At 48.7% G+C, this 23,839-nt stretch overlaps 1 protein-coding gene across 1 annotated transcript in view; it reads right to left on the bottom strand.

Moving 5' to 3' along the window:
- The window catches only part of LOC125952297 (dual specificity calcium/calmodulin-dependent 3',5'-cyclic nucleotide phosphodiesterase 1A-like), a 198,418-nt gene extending 175,731 nt beyond the window's left edge, over positions 1 to 22,687 (bottom strand). The window contains exons 1-3 of the mRNA XM_049681702.1: positions 22,525 to 22,687; positions 21,174 to 21,229; positions 20,162 to 20,210 (exon numbers count right to left, since the gene is read on the bottom strand). Coding sequence (XP_049537659.1) covers positions 20,162 to 20,210; positions 21,174 to 21,229; positions 22,525 to 22,618 — 199 coding nt within the window. The 5' untranslated portion in view covers positions 22,619 to 22,687. The remainder of the gene's footprint in view (positions 1 to 20,161; positions 20,211 to 21,173; positions 21,230 to 22,524) is intronic.
- Between the last annotated feature and the right edge of the window lie 1,152 nt (positions 22,688 to 23,839).

The raw sequence follows: 23,839 nt of genomic DNA, 5'->3' as shown, positions 1-23,839 counted from the left end.
TCGAGCCTGGCTCGATGCCAAGGTAGTGCTCGCCTCGCCACCAACGCGCTTCCACTTTTATCCCAGCACACACGCACACACGCACACACCATATTCTTCATTTGCGCTCTACATTCCGTAGCAAGGTCTGAGGACGACTTGGCGCATCTGGCTTATCGAGGGAGTCAACTATATCGCTCTCGCTGGAATTCTCGTTTCCGGACGTTACTGTTCGGCTCCTGCGCTTCTCGGCGTAAATCGCGAGCAAAAAGCCAGAAATACCATCCGGCCTGTGTGTAGGCGCAAGTAAAGGGCTGGTGGTGGTATTCGATGTCAAGGTGATTCGTTTTACCGCATCCTGACCTTATTATTATTAGCGCGTCCAGGAGTACGGGGGACTCGTGTGACATACAAGATCTGAAGTGCATGCTGATCGACACCGTACGTACCGTTGCTGACTCCTGACGTCAGGTCAGAATAGTCATCAGAACGCACCAATTTCCACGCCGACAGAACCCTCAAGCACCAGGGAAAAGTGCAACCGTAAATTAACTCTTCTCACCACTAATTTGACATATTATTCGCGAGGAGGGAAGATCTGGTATCGCACACTGATGATGGGGAACGTAAATGAGGGAGAACGCGTAACGCGCTTTCACTTCCATCGTGACCCATTCATCATCCGAAAGTTGGACGTTTGGCGGCGACCGAAGAGACAAAACAGAAGTCGCAGCCGCAAGCCGCACAACACAAGCAAGCAGCTGCCGACCATTATTCGGAAATGATTTCCAGCAAAAGGAAAACTTTCTGCCAGCTCACTTCCCCCTGCTGCTAGTCCGGTAGTATACCTTCTCTTCTCATGGACTCATGACTTGGCCTCCTCTTAGTCCAAAGAATCGCCCAAAACTTCTTTCTTTCTTGCTCTATTCCGTCCATTTACCTCTTCATTTTCTGGTTCGCTCTCTCTCTCTCTCTCTTTCTCTCTCTCTCTCTCTCTCTCTCTCTCTCTTTCCCTTTCTCTGCCTCTCTCACACCGGTAACCGATGCGTGGAAAGGAAAATGAAGCGGAAAGCTAAAGGCTCCGTCCCTTTTGGATTGGGTCTTGGCCGACGAAGTACGATGCTGGACGAATACCTCGTGCGAAACTTGTTGATGAAAGTTGGCGGCATTTCAGCGCCGACGTCGTCGTCCGACGTGCACCGGTCCGTGGCGGAAATAGGAAATGAGCAATTAGGAGCAAATGAAAGGGAGCCGCCGGGTTTTTTGCTGCGAACCACCACCTCTCGGCGGCCACGGCAGGTGATCCTTGGTGGGCGTCAAGATCTAGGGGCTGGTAGGCTCAGCTGGAATGAAGTTAGCCCTCTCCACTCCAACCCCACACGCTCCATCCAACCGGTATTCGATTAGAGGACCGTAATTTCGGACCCAAGGAATTAGTTTTGTCCCTCGGAAATCGGAAAGATGCGTTACGTGTGGAGGGGTGTGGTCGCGAGTCGCGGCTAGATCCGTCTGGCGCGGGGCTTGTTTTAATGGACCCTGGAACCACCTTTTAAGAGACTCATTTCGAATCAATATTTAATTTCGGTGGCTTCGACCGCGCAGAGTGGAACGCATTAATGGGACAGCCTGTGTTGGAGAAAACCTGTAGCTGAGCATCGATTGTGGGCACTCGGGAGTGCACCGGAGGTCAAAACTTCACGTTTAGTCGTCCGTTGAAATGGGCAGCGAAAACCATTAAAAGCTGATATGCCGAAAGAAGGTGGCGGAAGGAGTTGCCTGTAACGAACGTTCATCGAGAACACTCCAACGGAGGTCACCTCCGAACGATCTTCAGCTCACTTCTGGGCCCGTGTTTCCAGCAATGCTTTCATCGAAGTCAAATGCCGTGCTCTCCAGTCCCCGAAAGAGAGGCTCTCGTTCGCAAGCTGCATTCGATTCATCAGAAGGAACGGAAAAAACGGCGACCCTTTACGTTTGCGCTAACATGCAAAACTACAGTTCTTGGTGTCGAAGAAGGATTGTCGGATCACACACACACACACACACTCACGATCTTTGCATACGAGGTGCGACAAGTGCTTTTGAGATTCCCTCCCCAAAAGGCAACACTCCGACCCCTGGCTTCTTGTCCCGAGGTGAAGGTGAAAATGAAAATAAACGGACCAAAGGAAATGTCCTACCATCAGGGAGCAGGCCAGCATTTGCATAGGAACCTTCCGTTGTACTTCCGCAAGAATCACCGACCGATGGGGTAGACCAAGCAGCCCTTTCCCGCTCCCCTCAACCATGCCGATGGCCTCATGACTTTGATGTTCGAACAAGAGAATCGATGGTGAGTCTAAAGGGCAGACCGGGAAAGGCCGGTAGTCGCATGGTTCGGTGTGTAAATGTTGACACAATTCATGCAAGAAAATGCGCATACATTAAGCCGTCGACGACGACGACGACGACGACGACGACCGTTTCTGGCGGGGTTGGCGTTTCGTGGTGAGTTCGTTACACTCTGGCACACATTACGCTTTTCGAATGGCAAGGAAGGGAGGGAAGCGAAAGGAAACCTGGCTCGCAGGAAATCGCGACCACACACACACGCACACACGCACGAACATGTTCATGGTGGAAGGAAAATTAATGGAAAAATGCTTTCATTTGCGGGCGGGACCCCCCGTTACACGACCCTTGGCGCGATCGGCAAATGTGAACCGTTTTGCGTCCTGCGAGAGTTTTGCTCCGGTGAAACGGAGGACATAAATTCATTAATTTCCTCCTTCCCGGTCCCTCCCCCCTCTTCTCTGCTCTGACCTCTGATGTATCACCTGTGTCGAACGTTTTCCCATGCGAGCGAACCCCAAGAAGTTTATGTTTCGCCGTATTTTTGGGCGACCTTCCTGAGCGATGCGGTCCACCTCGGTGTAAGGCCTCAGGTGGTAGGAGGTGGTTGGGCCCAAAATAAGCCAACAACTCCATATAGCGAAAATGGCGCTGCTGTTGCTACTCCGACGCGTCAACTACGTCATGCGGAATGTGAGCACGTTCTAGGCGGCAGGAGTGAGAGAGTCAGTATAACTTGCGGCGGGGGGGCCGACAAAAAAAAAACAACAATCTCACTACCAGCACCACGAAAAGCCAACCGACACGACACATACATGTCACGCTTTTGGGAGGATGCGAATGCGGTGTTTACATCGCGAGCAGTCGACGTTAACGAAAGTTGCTTGTCATTTTTGGCGCACAGCATACAACCGGTCCTTCGTTGTTTTGCTGCTGCTGTCGATACACAAAGTTCTTAAAATTTTATCATTTTTGCCTCACAGACGCCACGGCCCTGTCGAAGCTCTGTCGATTCCGCGAGTTTCGTGGAGTGTTTTCGACTATTTGAAAAGTCCCCCGCAACTAGACACTTTTGGTGCAATTATGGCGACACTTGCCACGGTGTATATGTGCGGGGCAGGGCACTCGTCGTGCAAAACATGACCATGCTGGTGGCAGAATGCTGCAGTAGTAGCAGTGGAGTGGAATATTATTTATTCAACACTAAGCGAAAGTGACATTTCGAGAAATGGCTTGGAAGCAAACATGTTATAGGTAAGATGACGTGTGTTTTCGTGAAAAATGGCGAGAGGCACTTTTAGGAATGAGTGTGATTCGTGAAAACGGGAAGATGCTGAGGCTGAAAACGCGGAATAATCCCACGAAAGATGCATGGATCATTTCCTGGAGACCGTTTCATTACATTTGCATTCGGATAATCTGTTTTCAAGGAATTACTTCAGACCTTGGTTAAGTTTGTTATCTTCAAACCCCAATAATGTCTGTACTTAATATGATTGCATTTGTAGAGAAATGTATTCCCAAGAGCCAGGAAAGCCAAGCCAGAGAGCCAAGAAAAGATAACCAAATTTTTAAGCCGAACTTGTTTATCCACAACAACATGATATGAAAGCAGTTTTCAATATCAATAACATTGCTCTGACAGCATCTTATCTTTTGAGAAAAGATAAACAGGAAAACAAGAAAACAGGAGAACAGATAACGTTATTCAACTTGCACTTGCAAATTTATCCTATTTTTGCTGACTGGTTGAAACAACTAGTAATTTCTTTCATATTAATATACGAAATTTTCAAAGTTCATTTGGGAAAAAGTGGAAAATGAATTGTGTTTCCTCCGAAGCAACTCAATTTGAACCTTGTAAAAAATAAGTTGCTAAACTCAGCATCTGCAGTAGCCGTAAGCAACAAGCCCAAAGCGACATATCGATCGATGAACACCTGATAACAAGCGGAGCGAATTATCCAAGTTACAGGTGGAAACTTTGATGCTTGTAACCTCCGAGACAAGACAAGACGAAACCGATAGAGATTTCTACACACTAACAAGCCCCATAAAACCGGACTAACCTAACGATAAATCAATTTCCTTCATTCGATGATCCCACGGCATCGGGACCTCCCAGTCGTAGAATGGAGCTCGTCCTTCCGACCTAGCAACCTGCCTAGCCTACCTACCAACTCTCTAAACTCTATATATTGTCGCAAAGCAGTTGATTTACTAGTAGCTTACTAGTTGGAAGTAATTGGTTTAGTAGCAGCGCTTTACTGGTTGTAAGTGTCCAAAGTCCATGTACCAAACCGATGCTCACATGACAGGCTGGCAAAGGATCGGCTGGACTTTACTCGGGAAAGCAATCGATATCCTCAACCAGCAGCGAACCATGAAATTGACCCAGATAACCGTTGTGTTTCATCCATTGCTACACAGGCCGCGCCACTGCCTATTGATTATTTCTCATCCCCGAATGGTGGTCGATGTTGATTCCAATGGAGTATTTTAAACATTTCCTTGGCCTATGGGTTGACTTCGGTTTTTGTTGCTCCCTATCCAATCTTAGCTACCCCTATGAACATGAAACATGCGACATTTCCAAGGTTCGCTTAGATAATGATTAGTTCCCTATAGGCCTCAACTCAAATTACGTAATCTTTGCGTTTTTTTTATTGCAAAATATTGGTCGATACAGGTTCAGTTTATAATACACATACACGTCGTGGTATTCGTCCTTCAGGAGCTGAACATCACCAGAAATAACTATCGCCATTCATAAAATGTGCTTTCCATTCGCTTTCCACCGCAGTAGAGTCCGCAGTGTCCCTGTGGTATTTTTTGGCAAAATTTGATCGCAACCACAACCATCGGTAAGGACGCACAGGCACGGAATGCTCGGCCAGACCGCCGGCTCCTGATCCGACCGACGGTCATTAGCTCGATGCGACATGGAAACGAAAATGACAGTTTTCCATCCCCCACATCCTCCACATACCATGCCGAGAGGGTGCTTGGTTGCGTGTTCACGACCCTCTGTTGTGCTGGCATGCTCGCACACCAACCGACCGACTCGTGGTAGTAGGTGGTTCCAGCAGCAGCAGCAGCAGACTTTCCTCACTCACTCCCCCCCCCCCCCCACTTGGAGTCCACCACCCCCCGTTTGACAAACGAGGCAAACCGTCGTGCGAGGCATAATGTCGGGGAAATTATGAAACCATATCATGCATTCCCTCGAGAGTGACTTAATTTCATGGTCTTTCATGGTCCCGTGCCAAACATGGCGGCCATTGCGTCAGCAGAAAAACGCATTCCACGGGCCACGCTACTGCCACCCCCCACCTTCGGCATCGAAAGGCACTCCTCCTCTTGTGCGTGGTACTCGCTTTTACTTTCTCCCAAGGTAGAAGTCGATCTAACCTCCATCAGGGCGCCCTCTCTCCAGTGAGGACCTCTGCTGTAGAACCTGTCTGCTCCGCACCGCTTCTCACCTGGATGCAGAGACCACCACCACCAGAGGGAGTCGCTCACCTCGATGACGATGACGCGCATTCCATTTTAGGACGCAAAATTAGACGCGAGACGAGACGAAGGAGCTCGACGAAGTGGGAGGCACCCCCCTCCTACTCCTCGCTCAGTTGAGTGCTTTTTAATTAAAATCTCGCACGCCAACGAACGAAAACAAATGGCAAACACAAAAAACAACCCGAACAGTGCCGGAACCGAAAGCGAAAGTGTTAAAGGATGTTGCGAAGAGGGAGGGGGTGGGAGAGGAAGAGGAGGGCGAACGCAAAACATAAATTACCGACACACGCACCGGCAACGGGGGCAACATTTGCGTGAGTCGCGGGAGTACACGTGGCACTTGCGCGAATCATTCGCCGCGAAAATGCTGTCCCGCGTGTGGTAATGATGGAAAGGGCTAAGAAGGGTGGGGACGAAAGAGGTTTCGGTGGAGGAGAGGGGTAACGTAATTTTTATGTTCAACTTTTTAGGGGCGACGGCATTAAAATTGGCAGCCCCGGCCATTGGTGTTTATGTTTGGTTTGTGAGATATTTGTGCTTCAACTTCATTCGCCCGCACGTGTTGCCATTTAATGCGGGGCAGCATAACATTCCGCCCCCCCCCTTTTGCGTGTTTTCGTTTGCTTTTGTTGTTGTTGTTGTTGTTGTTTTTGTGTGGTTTGTAATGCTGTCCGTGAATTATTGTGCGGTGAATGTGTGCGAATGCTTTTGCACGGGCGACTTTTGGGATCAAATGCAAGCATCAATCTGGGATTTGCAGCACCTCAAAAACCTCGAAAAGCATAACGATAAGCATGACAGCATCACACTGCAAAAAGCATAGCTTGAAGATAGAAAAAACAAATGCCATTATTTCCAAAGTATTCCAATTCCAAAGTATTTCAACAAAACCGACGACCAAATGCAAAGCACAACAAACTGTACCCGGCAATCATGCCACACCGCCATCACTCCCGGTGTGTGTGTGTGTGATTGTGTGCGGTCTCATCAGAAAGTGGAACACACGGCAACAAAGGCAGAAAACTGTGTGCGCAATTCGTTCTCGGTATTTACAAATCAATTTCATCGCTTCCTGGCTGACAGCCGCTGGCAAATGGGGACGGCGTGTGTATGTGTTTGTGTGAGTGTGTGTGTGTGTGGACTAAGAGTGCAGCATAAAATTGCAGTTTGCTTAAACAACATAAGCCAGACAAATCGACACCGAGAGCTGGCAGGCAGGCAGGCAGAATACAACAATGCAATTCCCCACCGCCGGAGTGGGCATCGAAGGGAGGAAGAAGGAACAGAACATAAAGGATGCGCACCCGCCCCCTTCAACGGGCGTTGGCATAGTTTCCCACGACCAACAACCGACATGGCATGCGATCGCACACAATGATCGCACCATGCTGACGGTGCTGACGATGGTGATGATGATGATGATGATGATTTGTCTTTCAGTGTCGGTGGTGAAGCCGCTCGATTTTTCATGTCCCTTTTTACTGAGCGAATATGTGTGTGTACCTCTCGGACCCACCGTTATCCTTCCCTTCGCCCTGATAGCCCTTCCCCGTTAGCACTGATATCCACAACGAGCCACAATGTCGTTGACGTTGTGTCTGGCGTTCTGGTCTGGTATTTCCCCCCGCCGTTGAGCGTTCAGCGTGCGGTCTCGATTGTTCGAGAGTTGGAACTTCCTTTCTTTTGCGTCGCGACACACACACTCACAGCCAGCCAGCCAGCCAGCCACAGATGATGCTCAGCAATGGCGGCTGAACTTTCCTTTTTCCCGCATCCGTAAAAATGGCCGTGAAAGGTGGGTTGGGAGGTTGGTTCGGTGGCTTAAGTAACGGTGGCAACTGGTTGTATTATTCATGAATAGTAAGTGACAGCACATCGAGGCGAGGCAAGGCGTGTGGGGTGGAGGGACGAAGAAGGAGTAGGAGCAGCAGTTAAGCCGAGACTGAACCGTTCCCTTTTATCGATCGATCACAGCAGCCACAGCAGCCTTTATTTTGCTGCTGATGCTGCAGTTTCGAGGAGACGATGAAAGAAAGAACAACAACAATGTGGAGGCCGAGTGGAGAACGATTTAGCGATGGCGGAAATGCACTTACAGCCCACCAGACATTCCGAACGTTGCACGTTGCATCACACTTTTGCGTAAAAGTCGAGAATCGATTGTCAAATCGACACTCCACAGTGTCCATGTTCAATCGAACGTGTGTGTGTGTGTGTGTGTGTGTGTGTGTGTGTGTGTGTGTGTGTGTGTGTGTGTGTGTGTGTGTGTGTGTGTGTTCCGATTCCATCGGATCGGAGATTGCTTAACCGGACAGGGCACACGTCATCGTGTGCTCATCTCTCCACTCACTCGGTGGAGTGCCATTTCATGTCAATCAAAATGGTGTCGTCCTCTCTCGATGTTATTGATAGCAGCGCGGATTGCATTACCGCATTAATCGGATCCGATAGGGGCCTTGACCACGGGATGTTATGGTTTCAATATTGCCCGAAAACAATCAACCCGGTCCCTTCGCTCCCCGTTCACCACGCCAGGCCGGGCTAGTCGATTGGCCAATGGCGATGAGCTCACCTCCTGCTGTCAATGCGTGATGCTTTGAGGCAGCTCCGATTAGCATTACCACTCTTGCTCTCCCTCTCTCTCTCTCTCTCCCTTTCTGTTTACTCCTCTTCTTCCCGTTCACAACATGTCCGGCTGTCCATCGGAGGTCACCGTTTTCCTGAAGAGGAAGAAGGGTGCTAGTAGGGTGGCGGGACGGGAAAACAGTGAACTTCATTATCATTTATGCAAATGCTGTGCTTTCGCGCGAAGCTGGTGAGAATTTTCCCAGACCGCATAAATTACGGATCAATTCCGATTATTCCCATTAACGGGGCTTCTCTCTCTCTCTCTCTCTCGCCAGTGTCCGGGAAACCGGGGGGTGAAGGACGCTCACTCACGGCCCGGATTACCACCCCTTCTGCAGCTTCGTTTCATTTCTTGGCTCGCGCTGACCAGTGTGGCAAGGCGATCGATCGAATTCATAATTTATGTAATTAGAGGTCGTCGTGCTCCTTCGGTGGACGATCATCCGGCATTCGTCCGGTCACAACAATCGATTGTGTCCAGTTGGAGCTCTTTAAGGAAGAGCAGCGTAGGAATAGTTACCTTTACTTCCACATTGATTGACTTTGGACAAGAAGCCTAAACTTCACCAGGAAGATGCATCTTTCTTCATTCGTTGGACCATATTTTGGAGAGAGTGCTACTAACGGTGTGCTGCCCTCTAGCAGCAACTCCCTACTTCCCGACGGTTTAATGAGTCCCGGTAATGGATATTAACGGCTCGTGCAAGCAACTACCGAGAGGCAGGCAGACGATGGTTTATGACCCGCGGCCATCATGTGGCCCACGTCGAGTAATCCAATTTCTCCTCAAAACGACCTTGCCATCGAGTGAACCATCGAGTATCGTGCATTCTAGCACCCTCCTAACACCATTCCATTTGATACACACACACACACACACAGACACTGACTTCGCGATCTCGCTGACGCTATCATCGGGTGATTACCACGTGGATATAGGGGGCCAGGAGCATAGAGGCGGCCCCCAACGTCACGCCGATGAAGTTTTGCCAATTTCCGTCGCATTAATTGAAATATGAATAATTCACTTTGGTCCACCGGGAGTGCTGGGAGTGGTGGTGGTGGTGGAGGTCATGGACCGTGTAATCTGGCGGTGCTGCTCGCACACTCAGGAGGCGGAGGCATTTCCCGTGGCGTCCGGAGTAGGTGCTACTCCATTGACCCCTGGCACTGGGCAGGAACGGTGTCACGGAAACAGCTGTCACCTGGCCGGGACCTGGCGTGCAACTAACGCGGAAGCTGGCCATCGAACGAGGTCATCAGACACCAGCATAAACGGAGTGCCCACGATATCCCACGAATGGTAATGAGATTCCTAGTCGCGCTGGATCCGGCTGAGTGTGTGTGACTGGGTGTTGTGTGCATTACATGCGCCTGAGCTCACGTGGAACCTGGGGAATGTGCCAGAGACTATAAATTTGGTTTTATCCAAGGGGTTTATCTAGTGAACCATATTTTCCAACAACAGCGCATTACCATAGCAGCTCATACTATTACTACCTGTGGTGTACCGAGGTTTGTGTACTAGTGGCACATACTTACTGTAACGAATTCTGCAATAATTTGTTATAATTTGTTTACGCTCCGACGAATGATTGGAAACACTTTTCCAATTACTAGTAACGGTTGTTTAACTAGATGAGCGCGATGACTCCTAGCGCGTTGTTAGCAATGACAACCGCGTAGTCTCGCTGTGCAGAACGCCAAAAAAGACAGCTTCTCCAATCAGTAACCCCTCGTCGTTCCCTAACTGACGATGGAAACTGATATCACATCAAAAATACTTTTCGGTATTTGAACCGTGGCCATACTGGAAGGAGAGTGGGGAATAGGTTTCGATTTCGTAGAAAGTGCACGAGCTTCTAACCAATCTTCGAGTGCACGTGCGGTGAATACTTGAGAAAAAGTCTTGGCACAACACATCTATTGCCGGATTGGAAGCGGGCAGCATCACGCGAGGGCTCCCGAAATGAGGCAAGGTAATTTGGCCTTGAAGCCACGTGTGTGTGTGTGTGTGCCGACGTGCTCACCAGGATCGCCGCCAATGCCACCTCCAGTGCAAAACTCAAATCTTTCACGCCAGATCGCGCCCGCCCGGAAGGCAACGGCAGGATACATTGGATTGGAAATGGATGCCAATTCCCATCGCTCGGCAACGGTGGCGCGCCTGCGGGCATCCTTGTGTCCCTGACTGGCCAGGTGAAGGAAGCTCTCAATAGGAATTGGAAAAATTGGAAACGGAAACCTTGCCTTCCCTTTTCCACGGAGCATGGATGCCCGTTGGCTTCCCGTGGACTACTCCCTCGGGCGTGCTGCTGCCGGTCGTCTATGACGATGTATTTATTGCATCTTTCAAGCGGCGCCGTTTCCCTTCTGCATCTGTATCTCCCGGAGCACGATACCTGAGGAAACGATTGATCGACTGGCCTCCATCACGTCGACAATGTTCGATGGGCAGGTCCGCATCGAATCACGAACGAACCCCGGGTCATGCTTCAATAATAAGGTTTATTATTCCATATTCCTGGCGTAAGGTAAGTGGCAGCCTTCGGTTTTGCACGAAATCATTCGCTTACCGGGAATGGCGCAATGGTGGTTATCCTGCGGAATCCATTTCCTAAAACCATGATTAGGTTGATCAACCGTTCGCCGCTCGTACCTTGTTTCGCCTCATCTTTGAAGTACTGCTTGTGTTCTGTTGCGCCCGAGCCCACGGATAACGAGCCCACGGAACCGGAGATTGTCCACAACAAGGATCAACAATGAGAGCGGGGGATTTGAAGTTGAATGCGTCCCCTGCGAGACCATTATCGGACTTTGAATGTTTGGAAGTATCCAATGATGGATTATTATTTGAGGAGGTAGAAGAAAGAAGTTCCTTAACCGCCCGTTGCTTTGCCCAGGCTCGTTACTTCCGGTGCCAGTAATGGAAAAAGGAGTCCCCGGTAGTTGGAGACAACATTTGACCGGAAATAGCTTGCCCAGCTGTTCGCTAATCAACCGGAATGGACCGCATCCGCAGGTCCGTTGACTCTCGCTCGCTCGCCGAGAAGGCCACTTCACGACCAAACGGCCATCAGAAAAGGGGCTCAGCTGCCACGGTGCTCACCGAATTCAATGTCAAGAAATGACGAATCGAACGAAGCTCGGTAACGATGGGCCAGAATCGGAAATCCTCAATTACAGAATTCCGTGCAACTCCGGGCCGCGTACCAATCGATGGCAGAGCCGGAACTGACGTAGTATTCAATCCACTCTGCGCACCACTCAATAGCTGCACTGATGGTCTCTTGTTGTAAATGTAAGTAAATTGCTGGCGACCAAATTGGTGCAATGGTGGCACCTAACCGTTGATAAATTGACCGATAAGCCGCTTTAATATCTTCTTTTATGAGCTGACGCAAATGGCAGGCCGGGGAGGGACAAAGATGTAAATAATGAACAACCGAGTCGAAAAGTTCACAAAGTCCCTTCGCTTCCACAAAGTTCTTCTCCGTATACTCTGGATCGCGATACGCCTCGGTCACTGCGCAGCAAAGTGTAAGCTGCAGGCATGCTTGTAGAGAGGAAATTAGTACCGAGGATGTCCTTCGAATCGAAATTCGGCGCACATCCCGAAGTAAAACGGGATGGCAGCTGTAATGGAGCCAGCCTGTGGCACTACAGTGGATATGGAAGGGCCGAAGACGAAGACGACTCTCTTCATCATTTTTGCCTCAACAGTCCGTCGAAGTCGTATTGTCCTTACCGTTCGTTCCTGGGGCATCGTATCTCAGCGTTTGGCTTCGGGGGCTACGCGAGTCGGTATCGATTTGTTACTTCATTCCCTTGGGATTTGGTCCTTACATCCCGGGATCCCTTCTTCCCACCGCTACTTCTACTCGTCATTTACTTCTCCACTTCTTTTACTGCTCTGCTTTCTCCATCTCTCTCTCTCTCTCTCGGTCTGCAGAGAATCCATCCAACAAAAGCTGCTAATAAGATCTTGTCTTCTTGGCGAGTGCGCTGCCTCGAGTGCCAAGCCCTGTGGGCTGCTTCGTCGATGATTCAGCTGGAAAAAGTGTTCCATCATTCATGATTTACCGTCGAGGCAAAGACACATGATGCTGCCCTGGAACTTAGCGAGCGTGTCCGTGGGGCTCCTGGACACAATCGATCAAACTTTGCAAAAAGTACCACAATTCCCATTTGCTCTTTTCCATTGTAACAATTCCAATGGTGGTCAGCGATTCGGTCAGACTTTTATGCTATCCTCAACCAACACCAGTCCAGAGGGATCACCACATTTTGCAATGGAGATGTGTTTCGTTTGATTATGCTGCTGCAATGATGTAGCAGCTCGGCTCCCTCCCCCCTCCCCAACGGCCAACAATCATCACCAGCACCAGGCTTCTGGCTAGATGCAGTTTCATTTTTATGGTCGAACACTTGCAGCAGCAGCAGCAGCAGCACGACTCGACCCTTACTCTCGAACACGCTGCAATCGACAATCGACAAAGTTGTTCTGTGTTCGATAATGGTTTGACTTTTGCTCCCGCACTTCCCCGACCCTCCCCCTTGTTGGTCTTTTGAATGCTGGTAGTTGAGCTGCAAGTGCAATCATCCTTTGCACAAACTATTTGCTCATATTATGGCGCTCGACGCCTTCTGCACAACTTTTGCTGATGTGTTGGATGGTGCAGCACTTCCTCTAGTTGAATTCACAGCTGTTAACCGCATCGTACGTTCGCAGGTTGTAGGTCAACCGTGCCAGTGGCACTGGCTGTTGTTACTGATGGTGTTCCTTTTGCAATCTTTCGAAGCTTTTCATCAGTTTTCCTTGTGTGATTTACGGTACATATGTCTTTGGTATTCGATCTATTGACCTAAGGACATGTTGTTGCTTGAAGCTGACCTTCCAAATAAGCTGGCCAGGTATTGGAGAAAACACATCCAATCGATGATCTCGAAATCATATTTTTAAAGCAATCATCTAGGAAATTACAACTAGAACCGTTCATTAAATGACCAAATGATTGACCACATAACGATTGTTACTCATTCCGTTGGCCGACAGTTATCAACACTGGCCACATCGGCGACGAAGACAAATGTTATCTGTATTGCCAGACAGCGTTACTCTAATCTCTGTTCACAAAACGATGCTCTATCTCTCGCTCAAATCAGCTGGGAGCGTAGTAGTGTTGGGTTAAATCGTTTACTGAACGATATTGCTCGGATCGTTAACACGCGCGCGGAACACACCACCGTGTGATTTTATCCGGACCCATCCGCCGGTCATCCGGTGATCATTTTCAAGTTCACATTTATCTTCGCCAGCACCATCGGCGCTTCGGAGACCCTCGCTGCCGGCGGCACTGGAAATTCATGATCGGCCAACATATTTTCCGGATGCGTCGTCGCCACATCGCCGTCTACACATCGTGATGATACACTCACACCCACGCGAACAGAGCACTCTGCTCCTTTCATCCTCACTCGCACAAGAAGGGCGGGGGAGGCCATAAATGAGGGGCGCAGACAAGATTTATGAATCCTCGCCGCACACTCACTCGCGTTCGCTCGCTCGCACGATTTCCACTGCCGCCAAATGGCCAAATCATGCCCGCAACCCCCATCCAGCGCGCCGTTCGCCAAACCGTTTTTTGCTTCGCGAGAGTGATACACCCACTTACACGCCCTGTGTTTCTGTGTGTGTATGTGTGAGTGTGGGTGTTTATGTTTCTTCTTACTTTTCTGCCCCGCTCATCTCCATCGACTCCACTCCCCCCATCCCGCAAGAAGAACGGCAGTCGACAGCCGGGCAAGGAGTTCTTGACACGTCCAGGTGGGTTCGTTAGGCAGAACCGAGTCGAGGGCCCTTCTGTTAGCCTCAAGACCGCCTCAAAGATCGCCTAAACTTGGAGGATGGCACGCAGACCGGAAGCTTGCCTATCTATTATCGTCCTCACCGTCGTCGTCGTCGTCGTCGTCGTCGTCGTCGCCAGCCTCGTCCTCGCCGTCACTGGAAGCACTTAAGCCGAGGCTACTTCCCGCTAACAATAACATCCAGACACACCCTTCCTATTGCGGCCACCCTCTCCTCCAGTGGTGCGTTTGTCGTTCGCCGGTTTTTTTCTGTTTTATGTTCCCTTTCCCGCCCTGCCCCACCAAACTCACCCCTCCAACCACCATAATATTCGGGGCCAGGAAGCGCGTTGTCATCGCATTGTTTTGTCTGTGACGCAGCGAAGAAGGGTGAGGGTGGCTTTCTCGCGCGACATGAATATCACAAATCTCTTAGCCCCTACCCTTTGCACCCAACCTGGCACATTTCCCTGCAAGCCCTCATTCCGTGCCCTACCCAAAAAAAAGAAAAGGCGAAAAAGGTTCAAAGTAACGCGACCGAGAATGCAAAACGGTACTCAAGTTACTCAGGGATCACCCTTGGAACGAAGAAGATTCCTCACCGGCGAACAGAGGCGAGCGTGAAGGCTAAAATTTGTCTCCAGAAGAGAAGGTCCTTTGTTTTGTTTTCCGGGACACATCGGGGAAAAGCTTCCGAAAATCTCGGCTCGGGATCCTTCAATTCCCGACATTTTTCCGGGGATTTGTCAGCGGCAAGGGCTGGCGTTGGAGGTGGTGTTTCCGGTTGAACCCCTTCTTAATTCCATCGTGCCTCACATTTTGTCCAATAAATACTCGCGACGGATCTTTGGGATGTAGTGGCCCGAAAATCTGGTAGTCAACGTGTTTCAAATGACTGAACGGGAATTCCCGAACTGGACACTGGAATAAAGATGTGCAAAATCGATCAGAGGTCCTCTACGGCACAACGGAACCACATCCGTGGTAGTGATGGTGACGTCGGTTATAAAGGCGAAGGCCCCCGGGGGGAACCACAGAAGGACATTAGGGTAGGAGGATTTTTATTATTTATACCATTATTGCTTGCCATTGTCGTCGACAGTCGTACCACCTTTAAGCACGAAGCTGCCGCCGCTCCTGCTGACGTTGCTGGCCGAGTACCATTCCAATTCGCTGGCCGGAGCGACCGGAACGGGGCACACCGGCACTAGTAATGAACCAATTAGGGGAAACAGACCCTCACAGGAAGATGAAAACAACGACCGCCTCGCACATAACCGAACTCCAGGGAGACAATGAACCGGTGTTCCCGGGATGGAGCATCCTCACCAGAATGGTAGAATATGTGTGTGTGTTTGTGTCTGTGTGTGTGTTGACCAGGAGATAGAGGCTCGGCGGCTGGTCATAAAAATCGCTCCGAGAGCTTTTTAATTAAAAAAGGGCATCGACGATCCCTGCTGCTGCTGTTCCAGCTGCTGGTGCTGGTGTGTAGTGTCCTGCTCCCTTGGTTTGATGTTGGCGTTGATCAACGCCAAGATAGTTTGCAAATTGTGGTGTGTTCCTGGCACGCCTGGTCGTGAACCGCACAGCACGGCCTCCAATCACTGCTATCAAACCGGCAGTAGAATACTCGCTTGCTGCATCATGGTAACCGGGTCTTATGTGTCCCACTTCCCCGGATCCCCGGCTGTGCCAAGGCCGGAAGACCTCCTACCTACCTGTCTGCCTTGCCATGATCGATTGCTCATTAATTAAACGTGCCGCTTGTCCGGTTGATTATCTGCTGCCATCGTTGGCGCTGGGGCCATCGGCACCGTGTTCCGCTTTAGTCAAGATCCATGAATTTATAACGGACGGTGGCTTTCATCGTGCGCGTTCATCTGAACCTCAACAAGCTCCCACTGGGAAAAGAAGGACGATGGGCCGGTGTAGAAGCCGACCGTATGTGACATCTTCTATCGTTTGGTCCCGGTCGGGTCGAGTCCAGGATGTCGCAGAAGGTCGATAATGATAGTGGACGTACTTTCGACGAAGAAAAGCTGCTTCAATATTGATAAACCATTAAAGTGTGTATGAGATTGACTCACAGCAGAGGATAAGAGGATCTTGTACTAAATCATCATTAACAGAAGTGAAAGTGGCGAATGAGCTGGATGTCGTCGACAGGAAATTCATCTGATAATAGACCATTTCGAGGGTATTTGATTTACTTCTCAAGTTTTAATAGCGATTACAAAAGTTTTACCGCTGCCAGAGGCAAACTGTGTTGACATTACCGCTCAATATGGTCAGACAAATACTATTTACCCAACTTTTGTGACCCATTTATGCCGTCGAAATAGTAACATTACTACGACTGCTCCTGTTCCTAACAAAATTATTGATTTATATTTCCTTCCAGCTACACTTATTACACTGAATGGCAAACGGTTAGCTGCTTCCAGAAATTAATCAGCTAAACATCGACGACATTTCGTTTCCGCCAAACGGGAGCAATTGGCCGCGGCGGTACGCTTGACAGCCGATTCCGGTATGCCAAATCAACTTGTTGGCAACTTTCTACCGAGAAGTGGCTCTGTTAACAAGCAGCCTCGTTAGTGCGATTTAACGCCTCTTGATGACTTTTTATGGAGCTGTGTTAAGTCGTTAGTTTTGAGCTGAGTAGCCAACATTGCCGCTATACAATCCAGATTATAGGAAAAAGTAGGTGAAGAAGGATCATTAACGAACCACGATATGCTACGAAATCACCAAGCAAAGTAAATAGTACCAATACAAAAAACATTTCAACTTAACGGTCTCTTATGTTAACAATTCAACGGTAATGGACGTACCACTCCATACAAATGTTAAGTAAAGAAGAGCTTCCTCTCACTAACACCGTCTGTCAATTGGCAGCAAAGCGATTTCCAAAACGGGCGCTTCATTCAAAGGATTCTTTCTTCTCCGCCCACCGCGCTACGTCAATGTCACTAAGAGGATTCGCTTCGGGACAGGAAAAGAAGCCTTCAACCCAGCCAAAAGCGGCTTCGCCTTTGAGAAGTTCGACTTATTTGATCAGTATCGGAATTCCTTCCTAATCAATAGAGCGAATAGGTAAGGCCACAGTGCCGAGCGCACAACAATGAATAATAAACGTGAGGCAAGTTAGCTATTCACTGAATTCATTATCGACAGCCTTCCGCTGCTGAGGAGCAAGTCCGGGCGGTATGGAGCGTCCACCCTCTCCAAACTACCATTATCGTCCTCGCAATTGAACGCTCACTACGCGGACGAAGGATCCGAGCGGAGACCAACAAAAACAGAACGGAAGGAAAAAACCCCTTAATTCCTTCACACAAAGACACACACACACACACACACACACACACACACACACACACACACACACACACACACACACACACACACACACACACACACACACACACACACACACACACAGGTAGACGACTACACCTGTAAGCCAGCGGTGGTATTTTTCTCCGTGCAGCTCAATCGTCACCTTCCACGAAACGACATCAGAATTCAATTCCTTCCAGTGGTCACTGGCCATGACAGTCTGGTTGCGAGGGTGAAACCACCTTTCAACGTGGCCTTTTCCTTGCCCGAAGCGCGCCTTTTCGTGGAGCAAGGACATTGGTTTCTTCTTCCTCCATTTTTTCTTCCTCTTCTTCCAGAGGATAGATAGGGCAACCCTGCCACTCACCCCAAAACCCCCGTCCGCTCCACGCTGGCATCGGTATGTGTAGCAACTCGCCTTCGAAAGGTGCTTGTCGAAAGTTCGGAACCACACAAACACCATGCACACACACACACACACACACACACACACACACACACACACACACATACAGAAGGTGAAGGTGAAGGTGGCGGTGGACTAGCGATTCGATTATGTTGGCCAGTAAATAAAATATTTGCCATCGTATTACGGTCGACAGCCAACATGTACACACACACACACACACATGCACACACAGCCTGCTAGTAGTGTAGTGGGCTGAGCACTTACACAACAACTCTTTGGGCACACATACAAGCCGCCCATTAGCCGACAGAGCTTCGACACGTACATTCATTAGGCCGGCAAAAGTAGGCATCGTTTCTCTCTTCTGACCGGAGTGACGCAGGAAGGACCACCACGTTCCTGGCATGTCCATCGGCCACGGCATTGGATCGGATCAGCGGATCGGCGAGCGGTCGTCCTGTTGCTGCCGGTGTTGCTTTCTTCGCCATTCTTTGCGCCGTTGCCACCGCCACCGAAATTGGTCGTAAAAATCAATAGAATTAGCATTTTCTATGGCCAGACCAGAGCCAGCCAGGCTCAACGACTGGCCCCCTCGACTGGCCACTGTACGTCCGTGACGTCACGGTGTCGTTGTCGCTTGTGTTGTTTCACTTCCGTTCCAATCGACCGACGGACCGGCCCGAAGTCTATTCCTGGAGACGCTCTCCTGGGAGTTAGAAGTGACTTGCTCGGAGTATAAGTGTACCCTGGGATAACGCCACAGAACCAGATGATTATGCCCGCTGTTGCGGTCGTCTTATGTGTGTTGTTGGACCGCCGACTAACCGACCGACAACATACCTCCTCCGCCCCATTACTAACGGTCCGTGTGTTAGTGTGAAGGTGCTGATTATAATGACCGGAGCGCGTATAGTTGTGCTGCTCCTGCCAAGGTCAGCCATTATGGGCAGGTATCTCAAACCCCGGCCCGGTCCGGCGACGAAACGCAACCGAAGGCGAAACTTGATTTTATGGGAATTTTATATTATTTTCACCACCAACCCTCCATGAACTACCCTTTCTTCCCTGGGGAGGGGACCAGCCGGCCAGGAACAGGATAACGAAATGGATCCGAAATCAGCAACCGAGGCGATGACGGTCCAACACTCTGCCAACACGGCCGCTAGTCGGCCATTTATGGTCCGGGTCCGGGACTAGTCGAAAGGATTTTTTGTTGTGTTTTTGTTTTGGGGGGAAGGATTGCTGCTAAAATGAAGAAGCAGATCCGGTGGGACCGCTGGGCCGGAAAAACAAAGACCTCCAAGTCCGGTCCGGTTCGGTCCGGCCCGGTTCGAGGCTCATGTTACCTCTGGGCCTGGGATGCGAGCGCTGGATGTGACATAAACTAGAGTGACATCAACGGTGCTGCGGGTTGTGGTGGGGGATGATCCTAACGACGGAACGCTCCAAATCACTTCCACCTAGGAGGGAGAGGGGAGGGGAGGGGGTCCTACTCCCCCCGGACAGGACTGTCCAGGGCCAATAAATAGCCTGACAAACGACGCCTGGTAAGCTCACCGATCGATTGGCGTTTGATATCCTCCCTTCGTTTTTAAGGGAGGTCCTTCCGGAAGGGTGGAGTGTCCGCGGCCAGTGTCCGGACGTTTGTTTACTTCGTTTGGGATTGTCTATTCCTTGGTGGATTTAAGATTTAAAGAAGACGAACAAAAAAAACAAACATAACCTCACATTCCACTCCGTTTACGGTGGAAGTTAAGGAGGGTCGCTGGACGGGTTGATAAGGGTGCGAAAAACCGGGTGGTCTGGTGTCTTGTTGGACTTTCCGCCAGATTCCCCGGAATGTTGGGCGGCGCGTATCGATATCGACATTCATTACATCACGCACGTCAGACGGGACCCGCTGTCCGGTTATTTGACGTGGCAGTCTACAGCCTCCGGTCGTAAACTCGGCCTCACCACTTCCGGCCTCGGACACGGAGCGGACTTCCGTCCGTCCGTCCGTCACGACACGGCTGCGTGGTCCCATTTTTCGAAGAGCATTAGCATGTTGTGATTTAAATGGCATTGGGTAGAGATGTCAATTATGGGGCAAATCAGAGCGAGACTTACCTTCAATGAGTCGATGCGTTACCGTCCCGTCACTGGCTTGGTGTGCTTCCTACAAAGACAAGAATGGAAGATGTAGGTAAGGGCTGTCAGGGGCAACTTTCCGGAAACATTTCTAGTAGTCTGCCAAGGTAAGGGTGTGTTAAGAGAGAGATGAAAAAGACAGAAATTGTGGTATCTAAAGTGTTGTGGTTTGTGCATGTGTATTAGAAGTGTTGACGTGGCTTGTAAAAAGAATGACAGATCAGCGAATTTTCATATGGAAAACGATTATAAAACACATTTCGCATCGGCAAGTGAGCTTTCCGCTGGGGTTTTTTTTCCTATTTAAGAGACACATATACACACAACACACACACCCAACTACACACAAACACACACAGTAGTATTGAACATCAAACACGATAGAAGGATAGCAGCGGGAAGACCGCTGAGAGATGAAACGAAAAGAAGGAAGTGTATAGCACAGCGAAAAAAACAGCGAGAAAGACAGCGAGAAGGTAGCTCTCTAAATAATCGACCGAACAGAAATCAAAGGCAACGGTGTACCGAACCCTGTCGGGGCGAGACATCCATTTCACAGACAGACAGAACTCATTTTCAAAACAGGGATTCGATTTTCTTTTGATTTTCACAAAAAACCCGGCTCGCCTCGGTTATGCTACGCGGGAGGATCAGCGCATTTGGAGGAAGAAAATGATCAAAACAAATCTGCGAAACAGGGACCGTAGCAGCGTGCGTAGCACATTGCCAGTCGGTGAAGCAAATCGAAGCCGAAAGACATGGTTCTATGGAAGATTTTACACCTTTTTAAGCGGAAACAAAACGTGGCCGGTAGTAGGCAGCCGGGAAACGGTGCAGTACGAGCGTGTACACACTAGGATCGTTGTCCGAAAATCCACTCCAAGAAAGCCAACCAAGAGAGAGGGAGGTGGTTTGTGAGGAAAGGTACGTGCGGAAGAAGGGACACACCAACAACACACAGGACACGATAAAAAGAATCATGTCGACTTACGGCCAGCCTATACACACTGTCGCTGGATGGCACTGTTGGACAGCGCGTAAATGTACCTAGAAATATGTTGATAGTTTTAGAGTTATGTTTTGTAAGCAACGTTTTGCACTGATGAAACAAATCGAAATGATAAAACAAAAAATAAGGTGTCTAATCGCTGATTAACGATTAAACGTGTTATGCATACTAATTGATGTTCACCAAACAAATATATATCCGTCTCTGGTGTTTAATTTGTCTGCAGGTTAATAGGTCTGTCCTATTTCTGATCAACCATAATCCTTACATTAAACATTACAATAAAATGTGGAAAATTCCAAAGATTTGGGGACTTCTAAATTGATTACTTTCGATTGAAAGCATTTAAACAAGGCGGCGATTATTCCGACGATTAACCATAAATCCTGACGCGATCCTTCAATGCAAAATGTCGTCTTTAAGGTATTTTAGGTACGTATTTAATAAGATTTTTCGGCATTTTTTAGTTTTATAAAAAAAATTCTAGAAAACGATAAAAAAAACGGTTAATTCAAATAAAAAATGTTTCGAGTATTTTTTCATAGATGGCGCTGTGAACTAGCGTCCTCTAGCTGACAGACGCTTGAAGCTCAATTTGAATTTAATTTAGCCGTTTTTTAACCGTTTTCGTAGAACTTTTTCGAAAATTGTAAAAAACATATCTCTACTAAATTACTAAAAATCAGGTATACTAAAAAAGTCAAATATAAGAGAACAGTAACAGAAATAACATCATGTTTGTCGGTGTTTAAAATCTTTAAAAATTGGTGATAAAATTGAACAAGTTTGGGGAAATTATATCCTGAAAGCCATCAGCGAATCCCCGAATGAAGTCACTTATAACAAGACAAATGACTTATTAACCATTCACTGCAAATAATAGAGTTTGTTTATCATTGTGGTATAGAATAATGTAGCGATCTTATCCTATATTACGTATCCCAAAAATGAGAAGAAAGATACGTGTAGTAACTTTAAGGGTGTTGGGAGTTTGATAAATACTTCCAACAATGCATCATCACTACAGGACAAACTTATCAGATATTTACTATCTCAAGAAAGTTAAGAAATATTTGAGCAACATTATTGATGTTGAAATCACTATGAATAATAGCGTTGAAATAGTTATGAATTTCGTGATGTTGCAACACACCGAAGCCCATTTGTTTGAAAGTACATTTTTACTCTGACGACTTTGCTAGATTTGCCACCCCATTTTCCTTCTTCGCACAGTACTTCAAAACACAACAAGGTAGCTTACTTTATGAAAGAGAAACTTAACGAATGTTCAAATAACTGGAATTGAGAAAAGAGGGACAAAAAATGAACTCACCTCGTTTGCCGAACGCTTTCGGGAGACACGCGGCACAACGGTTGCACTGCGATATCAGGTCAGGACCGGCCGGAAGGCAAACCACGGTGCCCATGTTTGCTGGAGCTAGGCCAGAGCCCTGAGCCCGAGGCTACGCGAAAGGAAGGGCTACCAGTGGGTTCAGTAGCACTTTGGCTCTGCCGTTGTCGCTCGCTGCATTAGCAGGTCGCCATCACGAGTGTCCTCTTCAGCGGTACGGATCCACCGTACACCGAGCCTCGCCGGGTACTGACATGGACGACGCGACAGCACTGGAACCGTGATGGCGTTGTTGGTTAACGATCTGCAACGGAAGACGAAACGAAGTGCATAGTATGTGTGAGTGCATTCGCGTTCATGTACAGTGTACAAACTCTCCAGACAAATCGTTATGGACTGTTCAAAGCGTGGTACAGTAGTAGACCCAATGGAGGTTAGAGGATATGCTGGCCGCCAGTACTTGTCAAAATAATGCTGCTGCCAGCTGACAACTGCAATGAGTTGCTGTGTCCGGACGTGACGGATGCACCTGCCGCCTTCGATCTTTCCTGCGAATCTGACGAGAGGGTTTGTGACAATCATTTGCTCGCGAAGCCGATGAGTGATGACACCGTGGACCTGTGACCCTGTGGACAGCCGGTTCCGGTGCTCGACCACTGAAGTGGTTGCTGGTTCGGTACCGAGGCCCCGTTTTTCGAGAGCTTTTCCCAGAGAGAAACAACGTACGAGGTGCATATGCACCATATACACGAACGTCCGAATGGCTTACCGTTTGATTGACAAATTGCAGAGCAGTGCTTAAGTGAGATCGATGATATTTGAGATTGTATCGGTGGATATGGTTTTTGCGGGACCTTTTTCGACGTGATCACTTTTGAATATTGGATTATCCCGGTTGCAATATGCATCAATGGTTCTACGCTTTCGGGATAAACCTTGACCGAACCACCATAATAAAATATTAAACAAATGCTAGAGATCGGTTTGTCAAAAAGCCAGTGGTGCTGCCAGTGATGGAAAGGATAGACCGGATAAATATGTGCCAAGTAGGAAAAGGATCACACAGACAATTCTATAGAATATCTAGTAATATACAGAACACACGGATTATTTTGGATTTCTGCAGCGTTGGATTTCTGTCAACTGTATTGACAGTCTGTAAGCTTCGTTTCGATGTTTTGACATACAAATTGAAATGAAATCGCGATAGAATCTACAAAAATATGAAATAATACTAAGTACCTATATGTGGAGATGGGCGATAAACCAGAACGTACGGGATAAGCATTGGTCTGAT

This window comes from Anopheles darlingi, chromosome 2 (genome assembly GCF_943734745.1).
Source record: "Anopheles darlingi chromosome 2, idAnoDarlMG_H_01, whole genome shotgun sequence".
Taxonomy (NCBI): Eukaryota; Metazoa; Arthropoda; class Insecta; order Diptera; family Culicidae; genus Anopheles; species Anopheles darlingi.
The sequence above is the reverse complement of the archived record's forward strand: the minus strand, read 5'-3'. Positions and strand labels throughout refer to the sequence as shown.